General features: G+C 49.9%; 5 protein-coding genes across 5 annotated transcripts; 2 read left to right on the forward strand and 3 right to left on the reverse strand.

Moving 5' to 3' along the window:
• Nucleotides 1–460: 460 nt before the first annotated feature.
• N7459_002778 (P-loop containing nucleoside triphosphate hydrolase protein) lies at nt 461–6,923 on the reverse strand (the record flags this gene model as incomplete). The annotated part of the gene is made up of 18 exons (XM_056941963.1): nt 461–692; nt 744–1,118; nt 1,178–1,261; nt 1,319–2,005; nt 2,062–2,112; nt 2,175–2,246; nt 2,299–2,422; nt 2,474–2,809; nt 2,860–3,022; nt 3,084–3,802; nt 3,854–4,087; nt 4,140–4,419; nt 4,487–4,713; nt 4,765–5,293; nt 5,362–5,680; nt 6,067–6,287; nt 6,357–6,588; nt 6,652–6,923. 18 exons carry the CDS (start codon nt 6,921–6,923, stop codon nt 461–463), a joined length of 5,157 nt encoding a protein of 1,718 aa, XP_056801846.1.
• A 676-nt stretch (nt 6,924–7,599) lies between these two features.
• N7459_002779 (Zn(II)2Cys6 transcription factor domain-containing protein) lies at nt 7,600–8,879 on the reverse strand (the record flags this gene model as incomplete). The annotated part of the gene is made up of 2 exons (XM_056941964.1): nt 7,600–8,754; nt 8,850–8,879. The coding sequence occupies 2 exons, from the start codon at nt 8,877–8,879 to the stop codon at nt 7,600–7,602; spliced, it is 1,185 nt and encodes a 394-aa protein (XP_056801847.1).
• A 506-nt stretch (nt 8,880–9,385) lies between these two features.
• On the forward strand, nt 9,386–9,784 carry N7459_002780 (uncharacterized protein; the record flags this gene model as incomplete). Its single annotated transcript, XM_056941965.1, has 2 exons — nt 9,386–9,450; nt 9,511–9,784. The coding sequence occupies 2 exons, from the start codon at nt 9,386–9,388 to the stop codon at nt 9,782–9,784; spliced, it is 339 nt and encodes a 112-aa protein (XP_056801848.1).
• Nucleotides 9,785–10,245: 461 nt separating this feature from the next.
• Nucleotides 10,246–10,951, reverse strand: N7459_002781 (uncharacterized protein; the record flags this gene model as incomplete). Its single annotated transcript, XM_056941966.1, has 3 exons — nt 10,246–10,686; nt 10,708–10,779; nt 10,823–10,951. The coding sequence occupies 3 exons, from the start codon at nt 10,949–10,951 to the stop codon at nt 10,246–10,248; spliced, it is 642 nt and encodes a 213-aa protein (XP_056801849.1).
• A 1,083-nt stretch (nt 10,952–12,034) lies between these two features.
• N7459_002782 (uncharacterized protein) lies at nt 12,035–13,661 on the forward strand (the record flags this gene model as incomplete). The annotated part of the gene is made up of 2 exons (XM_056941967.1): nt 12,035–12,182; nt 12,295–13,661. The coding sequence occupies 2 exons, from the start codon at nt 12,035–12,037 to the stop codon at nt 13,659–13,661; spliced, it is 1,515 nt and encodes a 504-aa protein (XP_056801850.1).
• Between the last annotated feature and the right edge of the window lie 168 nt (nt 13,662–13,829).

Consider the following 13,829-nt stretch of genomic DNA (forward strand, 5'->3'; position numbering starts at 1 on the left):
CTTCTTGGGGGGCTCCTGGCTTTGATTTCATAAGAGATGCCCGGGTAATCCTTGGATTTGTACCTTCGTGGCGGTATTCTGGCACGATGCAATGCGCAATGCAACCTGATAGTTGAATGGCCTTTAAAGTTAGGTAGGCACTGTCAGAATATATTCATGCACCTTTGGTGTTGACCGGGTCAACATCGATAAGTGATGAATAGGAGAATTGCTAGCGTCAGACGGGCAATTTCCAATTCAGGTTTTGCCCGCCCGAAAATGGGATCTGTTGACACCGATCCAAGTAGGTAGATCGTATATATTTTGCTATGCCTAACCGTGCTTGCATTGATGTGCCTCACTGCAAATGTTGTTCGTGCTCTTAACAGCCTCCTTATATTCGACAAACTGGAGTCAACCCGAAAAAAGGCTGTCGCTGAATTTGCAAGATAACCCCAGTTATCAGCTTTCTAATTTCGGCCTATCTCTCGGGTCCTTCGCGAAAGCTATTGTACATTGCTTTGAACGCCGAACCGTCCCTGGACAGCAGATTCTTGGGCGTATCGAACTCCACGACACCTCCCCGATCCAGGAATGCGATCTTGTTGTAATCCAGGACCGTATCCAACTTGTGCGCGATCGTAATGACGGTCTGATCTTTGAAGTGGCTGCGAATGACCTCTTGCATGAGCTTGTCGGTTTCCTCGTCGACACTAGAGACTGTTAGCACTTATGTGGAGAGACAGATCAATCACAACACATACCTGCTAGTCGATTCATCCATTATGAGGATTTTGCTGGATTTGCACAGCGCCCGAGCAAGACAGAAGAGCTGTTGCTGTCCGTGAGAAAAGAGTTCGTCCGACATCTCGATATCTAAGCCGCCCTTGGATTCAATGTAAGTCCATAGCTTGACTGCTTGGAATGCGTCAACGATGACATCATCTGGTAAGTCCTCTTGGGGATTGGCGTTGAGTCGCACTGTGCCCTGTAAAAAGAATGCTTGCTGAGGGATCGTGTTCAAGCTGGAGCGGATGCGGGCTCGTGAAATTTTGGAAATATCCACGCCGTCAATGAAGATAGAGCCAGAGCTGACATCGAGCACTCGCAAGAGAGTCGAAACGAGTGAGGATTTGCCACTGAAGGAATCATTTAGCATAATGCTAGAACTCGAAGGCTGTGCTAAGTGAAAACGAACCTGCCAGTTCTACCACACAGCGCGATTTTCTCGCCGGCATTGATATTGAGAGTAACATCCCGAAGGACAGGTCCCGCAGAAGAACTATGAAAAGATTTAGCGTCTGCCGTGATCCGATTCGTGCATCTGTACAGTACTCACTCGTATGTTGCTGATACGCCGGAAATCTGAACAATCCCATGACAGGGCCAGGAATCTGGCACAGTTTCAGACTCAGACGCCAAATCCTCTGTTTTAGCATTCTGCACGTATGATCGAACCCGGGAAATGGCACCAATAGAAGTTTCTAGCTGAGTCCACTCCGCGACCAACATCTGTAGAGTGGCACTGAAGTTCACAATGTTGAACAATGTGATACCCAGCAGATTCAATGAGGAATTCCCTCTCAAAGAGGTCGCAACGGCAATGACGATGATAGCAATGACAGCAACGATAAGGTCAAGCACAAGGTTCAACCAGCGTTGTATACAGTAGAGTATATAGTAAGGGCGTTGTGAAGTATCAAGAGCAACCTGGTTCTGACGCAGATATTCTTCTGTCCACCCATAAGCACGAATACTGGGAAGACCACTCAGTACCCCCAGGAACTGGGAGAACAGAGGCGCCTTGGCTTCGATGTCCAGCAATCGGATCTGACGGGATGTCCGGACGTAATACCGGGCCACATAGTAGACCACGAAAGCGCAAAATGGAATCACAGCTGCGGTGACGTATGATGAGCCGACGAAAACGAGGAAGCCTTCGATTAGACAACTTAGAACGGCATTGATGGTTAGCTCTAAACCCGATGGGAGATCGTCGTCGATTAATTCGAGATCTTGACTAAACCTAGAGAACAGATAAAACGTGAGTTTGAGCACATCCGCGAATCCGATACAAATTACCTGTTTGTAGTGGCCCCGATATCGGTGGAGGTCAAGAAAGAAGTAGTTGCACTGGATCGCAATAATCGTCAGATAAAGAGATATAGAGAGACAAAGAAACGGCTCCAACACACCTGATCGTTGTCGTGAGCAGAATCTCGTGAAAGCATCGAGCAGTTCGGGGGACAATGATCATGCCGAATACCCTGGATCATGATTAGCACGGAGATCCAAAGAAACAGAAATCCTGTAGAGTACCAATTTGCAACAAATGTCGAGAGGAGAGTTAATAAGCCAAAAGTAACGTAGCCACCTAGCCAATACCCAATATCTTCATTTGGCCGTTTCTCATTTGCCGTGGTCCACCATTGCAGCCAGATCTCTGAAATGTAGGTTAGTATTGATACTTGACCAAACACTGATAGACACTTACGCGGAAATGTGAGACTGAAGATAAATAAGACACAGCAAGCAGTGCCAAGAGACAGCAGCGGCCAGCCTATGGTCTGAAAGTAGTACTTGTAAACCGACAAGTCGCCCGTTTGCCGGCTTGCCATATCAACATCTTCATCTTTCAAGTTCAGCTCTTGCAATGCATCATCATCGAAGACAACATCTGGCACCCTGCTCGTATTGACCGGGGTGGAGTCCACGGAAAGCAAACTGGCGCGGTCCTGATTGGCAAAGAGCTCCTCATATGAACAGTGCTCAACAAGCTGCCCCTTCCCACCCAGAGAAATGATATAATCGGCATATGAAAGATGATGAGCTAGAAATATGTTAGAGAAACGCTATTTTCGAATGAGGGGAAATACAAACCCGAGTTTGTCGCAAGAATGACAGTTCGAGCTGTTTCTTTCAAGAGCCCTTGAGGCCCAAAAACGGCTTCCAGAATGAACTTTTCTGTCTCTCGATCTAACCCTGTTAAAACGTCATCCAGGATGAGGACAGGCTCTCTGGAATAAAGAGCCCTTGCAAGTGACTGTTTTGGAGTGAGTTAGACTAGAAGCATGCAAGTAAGTACAGAAGTGCCATGAGCTTACCACACGCATTTGCTGTCCACCACTGAGTCGAGATCCCCGAACGCCGACTTTGGTTTTATCGCCGGCCGGAAGCTGTTGAAGATCAACCTGCAGAGCACATGCCTGAATAATGCGGTCGTACCAGGGCCGGTCCCATTGAGATGCGCCCACGATGTTTTCTTGAATTGTTCCAAATGTGATCCATGGCGACTGGCTGCAATAGGCTGCATTACGATAGGTGGTTGAAATAACCCCAGCGCATTCTGGAATCTCTCCCAGCAACACTTTTAAGAATGTTGACTTGCCGCATCCAACCGGTCCAATAACCATGGTTATCTGGTCAGATGCAATGTCCACGCTCAAGTCGGTCAGCACTGGCTCCTCATCGACAGACCAGGCTGCAGACAGGCCGCGGATTATCGCACAAGATGCATGTCGGCCAAGTTGGTCACCAATGGGATCCACATCAATCAGTCCTGGTGGTTGCGGGCCGTGTGTTAAGCGGCAGTCAGCTCGCTCTGTCTCGAGCAAGTGCTTTTGGATCCTTTGAAAACAATTAATGATGGCCATAAGATCCTCTGACCCATCTGCCAGGGATATAATGGGGTAATCCAGAAGGGAAAAAAGCGTCAGCGCCGAGAATGCGATGCCGTTGGTGAGCGTTGTTGTGTTATGTGCCTGCGCCAGCAAGATATAAAGCCCGAAACCAGAGACAGGAGCCAGAGCAGTGGAGACATAAGCTGCGAAGCGTTATGAGTGACGGTGATCGCTCCTAGGAGATATGTACTTACAAACTGTCACATTAATCACAGTATAAAGCCGAAAGGGGGTTGATGCCTTGATTTCCCGTTCCCGAAGGGCGCGAAGATTGTTCGAGACAACCGCAGCCAGGCCTGTCATTTTGATGTTTTTCATCACACCGAGAACATTGGACGTAGCCGAAACACGCTCTTCGACAGCTTCAAGCCACGTTCCTTGGGCTTTCCCAGATGCGATTGCAAGTGGAATCCCAGCAATCAGACAAACTTCGCCCCGATTAGTGATGTCCCCTCGATTTAGTATTAGACAAGAGCTTACCGACAACAACTACCGTGGAAGCGATCATTGCAACATTGAGGAGTCGTGCCAGCAGCCACAACGCAAGGACAACCTCGGTAAAATTTGAATAAGTCTCGTGCATCTCCACAAGACCAGTTCCGATACGATCAATGTCGGTACTCATGAGTGTCAAGGCTGCCGCATCGGACACACCAGAGGTGCTTATGCGTAACGTCTTGTCGAAGATCAGAGTCACCAGGCTACCTCGTACCATGGTTATGAGTCGGAAGGTCTTGTGCTTGTACACTGCGAAGGATATCTGTGATTTCATTAGCCAGCCAAATCATCGGGATAAAGCCTGAGACTGGCATGGTAATCGAACGGACCGCAATTCCAATATAAACTATTGCATATGCCAAACTAAGGCCGCGGGCATAGTTTGTCGAGTTGACGTGTTCGGGCTCAGTCATGAAATCCAGGACTCGTTCGACCAGGAATGGTTGTGCGAAGGTAAACCCCGTATACGCCAAGCGAGGCAGGACACCTTCTAGGAATGCCCATTTGTAATGGAAAACGAAGGTCCACAAAAGCGCGTTGGAGTTGTATTTGTTCGCTATGGATTGTCAGTCGCTCCAAGTAGAAGAATCTAGACACTACAGCATACCTCGGTGCCATTTTTCTATCAGTGGTTGTGGGTTTGCAGCTGCCTTGAGATCATCATCCAACTCGGGGAGGTCATCCACGGTGAGTGTGTTTCTTGAACCCTTCCAAAGTAGGCTGTTCAACCACCAGAAGAGACTGCGGCTAAAGACACCACTCGTTTCTTCATATGCGCCGCCAGCAAATGGCTTCTTTAGAAATGACCTCTTCCCTGTGGACTCGACCACCAGAAGGATAGATTTGACCACCCAGGACACGGTGAATAGGACTGTGACCGGTCGGTTGTCTTGTAGGAAAGAGAGCGTTCGAAGACGCGCGAGATCAAGAAGCAACGTGAAGCCTAGGAAAACACAGATAGTGGTGGATGGGCGTGACGAGCAAAGATGCTCAATATGAGACAGGCATAGGAGTAATAGAGAGACAACCAAGGCCGCGATGGCGGTTGGTACTGTCGCCCTCGTCCTTGGCGTGGCGGGTTGACTCCATAGAATGAACAAACTGAATTGTAAAGCTATGTGCAGCGTGTGTGTGATCTGGTAGCCATTTAGTCCGAGATTCGTGAATTTACTATGGAGAGAGCTCTCTTTGAAGCTTGTCCCACCTCTGTCGCCGCGTATAGCCATGAGCGATTGACCTTCTCTGGGGCCTTCCAGAGCTTCCAGAAACGAATAGGTGCCACGAGTGAGACGAGGAATAGTGGCAACAGGGTCAGCACGATCTCCTCAAACAACAGAGTGAAGTCGAAGCCATGGCGACAGGCGGCGCTCACGGTCGGGCCGAACACATCCTCGTCGGCCACGGAGCATGGCGGCAAGGGGCTCATCATGACGGTCGGGGTGAGAGAGGACGTAACATTGAGGCCACGGGTGAAGTTGAAGGGAAGCTCTCCAGCGACAATATGAGGGATATGAGGTCCCGGGCTTGTAAGGGAGATCGTTGCCTAGCGAAGTGGGCCGAGGGCGCATCTCTTCCCCGTTGCGGTGCCCGCTGTGCATCTCACTTCCAAGGTTGCCCCATCAGGCATCACATCATCTTTTCCATAGAGTCACTTTCATTCCTGGTTATTTACCGTGTTACATATGGCTCTGAGTTTGTGCCATAGTAGGAAGCGTCAAAGCCAGCAATTAGTATTGAGGTGGATCAGATATAGCTAGCTAGGTACATGGAAACATCAACGCCAATTCTGAGATCTGGATATCATATATACTCGCCGTTAACAAAGCAAGAGATCAAATCACCATTCCAAAACGCCAAAGAGATTCGTAGTAAGGTCAGTCCTTATGCGGAGGCATAAGTCGAATTGTACATCGGGTCGGGCTTGCCCCCCAGGCGCTCGCGCGCCACATTGTGAGTGATCAGTCCAGCGGACAGATAATCAATCATGATGAGAAACTCAGGGATTGTTCCAAAGATCACTCGTACAGCCAGACTGCCACCCGAGGCATTCCCGTCCACGAAAGCAACGGCGACCGCGTAGATAATACGGACGCCAATCAGGGGCATCGCAATCATCAGGGCAAAGAGAAGCTTTTCCATGTGTGAGTCCAAATTCATCCTGAATGCAGTCAAAGGGGGTGGTTGTCGTCCTTGACATACCTTTTTCTCGCCATCTGCCCGACGGTTGTGGGCGCCTGCCTTGAATGAAAGCAGCACCAATCCCACGACTATGAGCCAGCCCAAAGCAAAGATAATCATGCCGACCTTGAGGAGGCTGGTTTTATGGCTGCTGGCAGCTGCCAGTCCGATTCCAGCCCCAAGAACTAGATGCGGAATGAGCATGCCGGGGGCGCTGAGGAAGGGCGAAAGGGTGTGCTGGATAGACGTGTTGCTATGATGGGTATGTTAGTCCGTCCGGTAGAAGAACTTCACCGTTGTGTAGAATACAACTCACGCTTCTTTGAGAATACCCAAGGCTGCCAGCACAAGCGGCGAGAGGCCAATTCCACTGATGATAGAAGCGGCTACGTTCGGCTTGCCGGTGGTAGCGAGGGCGTGATAGGCCATGCCATTGCCTACCAGACGAAGACCACACATGGCGATCACGTACAACCAACCGACTAGTCCATGTTTGCCGTGTTTGAAGAAACAATAGAAGGCAGGAAGAGAAGCGATCGCGTAGAATGCGATTTCGGCCAGCTCGAGTGCTTCAGTTGAGTTGGTCATGATGAATAAAAACGAAGGCCGTGAAGTGAGAACAATGTGTATTTGCCTTTTCAATCCCCCAAAAGGAAGAAAAAGAAAACACGTAGAAGCGTAGCAGCGAGAGAACGTTCTTCAGTTCCTGAAGGACTCAAGCTTTATATGAGCCATGCAGGTTTGACGGCCGTTCTGCTTTTCTCCCCTTCAATTTTTGGCCCGCAGATATTTAATATTGACGCCGACCCGCGTTGACCCGTTGGGGCTATACATGTCGATCAGTGGCCAGCCTTGCACGCTGCGCGAGCTGGTTGGCTATAGTGCGATAAAGTTGGGGCAGATGAGGAATTCGCAGCGAACCCGAGATGATTCTTTAGCGTGTTTGAACTGATCCACAGCGGCCAGCTCATCTTCACTAAATGTTTTTTTTTGACTCCTTCAGCATCGCATCCTCTTTTTTATTGGCCTTTTTGCAGCCTTGGCACCCTGGACTTTTCCCACAGAATCGCCAGCCTGTGGAACTGGCCCCAATAGCCCCCAGGCTTGGAGTGGGCGAAACGGTTCCGTGAACGGCAAAAGCTCGTTTCGGTAATTGGATATTCATGAATTGTGGTGCCTGTCCATGAAGGGAGGGGAAAAAAATAAAAATAAAAAAATTGAGGATCGACAATTTGTAGTGTCGCAGTGATCGCCACGCAGACTACTAAAACAAGGCTTCCACCGCACTTTCGCCCGTTGCAGGCTTTGAAGGCACCTCGACCTGACCTAGCATTTTGTCCGGTCCCTGGGAGACCAGATCGAGAGGCCACACCATCGCCCATTTCCATTCGCTCGGTATGAGAGTGTTGATCCCACGCACCTCTCGCTCAGGAATACCAATTAGCCACCATATATCCTCTACTCGCTTGGCCAACGCAAACAGATAGGCCAAGATGATAAGGGCCCGGGGCACCTTGTTGGCAACCAGAACCTGGAATCGGATGGGGATAACCGGTGGAAAGCCGCTGAACATTTTGCGAAGAGCAAAGGCAGGCTCGCCGCTTTCTAGGGAAATGTAAAAGCGCTCGAGATATGCCACGCTCTCGTTGTATGCCTGTACCGTCTCCTCGTCCATTTGCTCTTCATCACGACGGTAGTGGAGTAAATATTGAAATGGCCTGATGGGCCCTTTATAACTGATGAAATCCTTATCCCAAATGATGGGCGGTGCTTCAAGTAAGGGGGATAGGAGCGAGATTGATCGGAGGAGTTGGTGATACACGGTTTTCAGGACCGTTCGAATCCCGCGCGCCATGGAGAGCCACATCAGTGGTGGCTCATAGGGCTCATTAGAAGGCTCTGAGCGTAGAAACAAGGTGTACAGCGAGATCAAGATGGCGTTTAAGCAGACCGCCTCGCATGTGGTGTCGTCCATAGTGCCTGTGACAGGGCGATGGCGCCGGACCGCCGAATCCATGTAGCCATGATAGACAGGACGTAGAGCATTTGCCTCCTGCGGTACCAGTATTGCACGGTGAGCTGCTCCAATGGCGAGTAAGGTGTGCAGGAGAGGCTCATGCTCAAACGCCAGCTGGGGCACCGATACACTCCACATGTGGTGCACTGAATCGAGTTGGGCGGAGCTCATGGTATTGGCAGTTACAGTGATCCAGTGATGGATGAGACGCAGCTCTAGAACCCGCACTGACCCGAGTTCTGGAGAAGGAAGAGCGGGTCTAGGGCCATCTGACAGCTTTGATCGACTCAGCGCAGTGGCTTTGGGCTGGCGCGGGTTGTAAATGCGAGTTGTTAATGACGGCCACTCGCAGGTGACATTATGACGGGTGCAGTGACCGCACTTTGGGCGCTTCTCATCACACTGCTAGGCGGTTGGCATTTCCGATATTGAGGCAAGCGCCATGGATATCTTCTCACCTTGACTTTCCGTACTTTACATCGCAGGCACCCACTTACAGATTTGCTGTGGCTCAGACGTGGCGGCATAGGTAGTTTCTGCAAGGATGCAGGCAACAAGAATAGCGAGATCAAGATCAAGATAGGAAAGAACAAGGTTAAACGTAGCTCGGTTTCGGGACGCGAAGAATGAAAGTGATATCCAAGCGGGGCAGGACTATACTTTAAGGGGGGCTTTTTGGCCCCCATTAACTGCTCGGTTTCGCCTTCGGCTCACTGTATGCTTTTGGGAAAAGCGCAAGCTAACTCCGGCGACATGATTGGCAACTGGAAGCAGGGTGACCCACAAATCAAATAGCCTATAAGCTATGTGGAGTCGAGCCTGATCAGCCCCCAAGCGTGGCGCAGCCCAGTCCAAAGCTACTTTTTCTCTTCAGGCTTCGTATCAAACCTCTTCCATCAGATAAATTATAAATATCGTGACTACCCTCGAATCTGAGTTCGATCCATCCAGTATTCGGTCCCGCCCAATTGTCACCTCCACATTCAAAGTCACCTCCACATTCAAATACTCCTAGTTGATATAAACACGAGCCATGGGTCTCATTAAGACTGGACTTGCCTTGGCCGGTACCTACGGTCTCATCAAAGCTGCTTCCAAGTAAGCTCATTTCCCTCCCGAGGTCGCCTTTGCAGCACCCTTACTAACTCTCCTTGATAGAGCCGCCAATGAGCACGAGGAAAAGAAGCAACAACGTCACAATCAGCCTCAATATCCACCTCCATCCCAATACCACCCAGGATACAACCCACAGACGGGTTATGTGCACGGAAACCACATGAACCAGCATCCCGCTGCGCAACCACAATGGCGCTCTCCATATCCATACGAAGCTCCGCCAAATTACGAGAGTCATGTCTACCACGCTTCACCACACCAGCAGGCCAACGCCTCGGCAGAGCCACAAAGACACTACCCGAACTCGAAGAACTAGAATGGAATGATTGATTCTGTTATTTGGTCGGGCGTTAATGGTGATTTGGTGATCAAGGTTAAGTGAGCGATCATGTGTCTATCGTGGGCATATATCGGTATGAGCCATTGCCAGGAAGTTTTTATGTTTATATACCCAATAATAATGATTCCATTGCAAATATTCCCAATCCACCAGCGAGTAAACGAAAGCCCAGGCTACTTGGAAAAAATAGGAACGATGCTCGGTATTATGGCAATGTAGACTAGCTCTACCGTGACATTCAATACGGAATGCTTTACAGTTGTTAATGTAGAAAAGAGGGAAGGGCTTATGAGTAAACAGAGTAGGCCATCCAACTCCTGGAAAAGATAAATGTCGGATTTTTGAAGGCTCGTCCTGCATGTTAGCTCGAGAGCTCCAACGATTCGACGATAATATTTATTTCTACTATTCTTTGCCTCCACAAAGTGACCCGGTTCTCAAGAATCATACCGAAATCCCTGGTAGCATTCCGAAAGAACCTCTCCTGCATCGGGTTTCTGGTTCCGCAAGTAGAGGTATACACTCAAAGCAACAACAAGAGCCATGACGAGAAACATAAACGCAACGCTGGTCCAAATACCCGGTGGATATCTCGGGGCGTCTTGTGTGCGAAACATAATGCCGCCGACGATGCCGCCAATACTACCAAGGCCGACGATAGTCGCGCTGAAGAAGGCTCGACTCCATTGGCCCTGGATGTTGTTTGCTTGGTACGTGAGTACGGAGGGAATGATTCCATTCCCACCAGCAGTGACAAGAAAGCAACCGATGTACTGAGCCACATCGGAACTGCCGTAGCCCATCAAAGCTAAACCACAAAACGCGACAAGGGTGTTGACAATAATAACTAGACCTCTGATATGATAACGGTCACTGATCTAGGACTCGACTAGCATTACTAGGGCAGCCAAAGCGTAGGGTGGTGCGATCAAGCACTGTGATGCACCGACGCTGAAGCCCATACTACCTAACTATCCCGAAGTGTGATGGAAAGTACTTCATAGAATAGCATACGGCCGTATTGGCGAAGAAGATGAGCGCAAAGAACCAGATTTTTGCTTCTAGCGCCGGTCCGAAGAACTTCGTCCAGCTGAACGGCTCCATTTCCTGGTCTCCTCGATCTTGCTGAACGTGGCGGATCATGAAGAAATATTCGGCGTGGGTAAGTGGACAGAAGCGAGGGTTGGACTCATAGGCGTGATCGGGAAAGCAAGAAGAAAGGCATAGCAGAGAATGCCTCAGAACCTCGCATAGGTGGATGATTAATTTCTACAAGCCTGCCTTTGATTGATCAATTAACAGTTCTCGGAATATAAAAAGATTCTGGGGTGACGCAACGCACGCCAGTCGGTCAATTCCAACCAGCGCTCGCCGGCTGGATGGCCTACCCTAGAGATGAAATTCTGAGATATTGTGAGATGTATCGAATTTCACTCTACCCGGCCCTCGTCCAAGTGATCTCCAAATAAAATCCACCTACACTTGAGCAGTGCTGTCCAGCCGATGAATAAATCAGTTGATATGGAGAACAGTCCTTGTTGTTTCATAGCAGTCCAACTCTCCCAGAGGTTTCCCGGGCAGTTCGGATACGCGAATCCCTCGGCTTCTTTAACTAACTCGTTAGTGCACGCTTCCCCACAAAAAGTCATGCTCTGATGCATGCAAGGCCGAGCTTCCCCGCATTGCAATCGTATTTAGTGTGTTGGCTGATCCTCAAACTTCAACAGCCGAAGCGTCGTGCTTTGTGAGCATGCCACCAGAGCCCAGCACCGCCAAAGACCGAAGGCATGCGCGGCCATAGTCGGTACAGAATCATGACCTATAGGCTGTTTCACTGAATACTAAGAGCTTATATCAAAGAACTCCAGTGAGATCATCTGATTGTCTATGTATGTAGTTATGATGTGCAATCATATATGTCTAGGCCGTATAAATAAAAACCGAAAACTGAAGCATAGAAAAGATTCTAATGACTGCATGAGGCGTGCAGACACTCTAGCGGTGTTGATAACTTGCCCTCTCTCTCTCTCTCTCTCTCTCTCTCTCTCTCTCTCTCTCTCTCTGAGGTTGACGACTTTTCTACACCGAGCGTTCTCATCAAATTCCATGGGCCACGGATAAATTTAGAAACTCCCTGCAATCGCGATTGGTCTAAGCATGCGATATTATACGAGGCAGCCAATCAGCCTCGACTACCTGCGCAGCGAGCGCTTTTGGCCCCCGCTGATGTGGGTGTTAGCGTTGGGGCCAGAGTTGCAAGATGTCGACCAACAGGCCAATCACTGCGCGCAGAGAATGTTAGGCCGCCATCATATTCGAGGCTATGCCGCAAGAGTCAAGGACAACCCAGGGTCGAAGGGACGGTGGAACGGAGGTGAGCGAGCGAATACTTGAACGTGGAGACTGCCAGTTGCTGCCATCTTTTTGGATGCCTGCCATCTGGACTTTCACCAGTCGGCTGTACCTGTCCACAATGACATACACAGAACTTCGCAATCAGTCCGGCGTGCTATACCAGCAATCTGCGAACAATGTCAATAAATGGCAACAGGCGACAAAGGATGCCTGGCGTCGGTCCGCGAATGTGTGGCTCGACTCCAAGGATCGATGCCACCAGACCACCGTGGAAGTATGGCATCGATCCGCGGATTCATGGTCGGGATCGAAGAACCGATATCGTCAATCGGCAGCAGATGCGTTGAATCGATTAACTCTGTCGGCTAAGAACGAACCGGGGATCAACAACCAGAGTGCACCAGCATCGGAGACCAAATCCATCGAGCCGTCAACGGCGTCATCCTCACAATCGTCGCAACCAACACCGCAACCAACACCGCAACCTACCCAACCCTCAGAACCTTCACCTCCCACCGAATCACCGCAGTCTACAACCTCTCCGCAATCACTCCAATCACCATCATCATCCTCCTCCTCCCCGTCAGAATCCTCCAACCCCTCTCGATCTCTCTCGGACCCAGGCACAGATTTGACCGCGTCGCGCTTACCCTCGTTCGATACGCCAGTCAAGAAGCGAAAGGAAGCAGAGAATCAGATCAAGGAGGTACACGAACTGGCGGATCATGTCGTCGCCCAAGTGGTCACGGCGAAACAGCTTCGGGATTCCAAATGCGCTCTGCTGGGCGAGATTGAACACAAATGGGTGAACTCTACAATCACCGACGCGATGGACGCATCGCGCGGCCTGGCCAGCCTTCTCGAGTCATATCGCATGGACATTGGAAAACGCAAAGGGAAACTGAGCAATGCAAACCAGAAGCGCTGGAAGACTCGGGACGGCCAACGCGCGCAAGAGAGGGGGCGTCGTCTGATTCTTTACCAAAGCAGACTGGAAAGAGTATTGAGCCATCTTGAAGGCCTCACAGAAGGCGTGTCCCCAACTCGTGAAGCTCCTGAAGCTCCTGAAACTCCTGAAGCTCATGAAGTTCCTGAAGAGCCTGCAATCGCTTCTCTGCCCGAGCTTCCACCGAATCACGTCGTGGCCGAGTTGGAGTCTGAACCCATGTTGCCTGAACTTCCTAGTGAGCCGGCCACGATCATTTCGCCAGCGACCGCAGTGATTGCAGAGCTCCCTTGCGAGTCGACCATCGTCGACCACGCGGCATTAAGGAAAACGACGAAAAGAAAACCGATACCCAAGATTATCGTGACGCAGTCACCAACCGATGTGTCACCTAATCACGCCGAGAGTCCAACCACAGACCCTGGAAACTATGAGCTCGACGAGATGAACCAGATGATGAACTGGAAACAGACACGCAATGGTATTCGGTTGCAGCAGTCCCAGTCATTATCCAATATTGTGGCCGAAATGGAGAGCTCAAAGGCAAAATAAGGACCTGTCGTCTTCCACGTCTTTATGGGTCGTTTTATGAGTGTGATTATGAGTTTAGCGAGCCTGGGGTTCCGGTCAGACTTTTATTAGCAAGCAATACCTCTCTGTTTAGTTGTTGAAATAAGATACCTTACATGCTGGACTGAACTCACTAGTGCGATAGGACGA

Source organism: Penicillium hispanicum, assembly GCF_028827665.1.
Source record: "Penicillium hispanicum strain IBT 35686 chromosome Unknown utg000003l_segment0_segment0, whole genome shotgun sequence".
NCBI classification, from domain to species: Eukaryota; Fungi; Ascomycota; class Eurotiomycetes; order Eurotiales; family Aspergillaceae; genus Penicillium; species Penicillium hispanicum.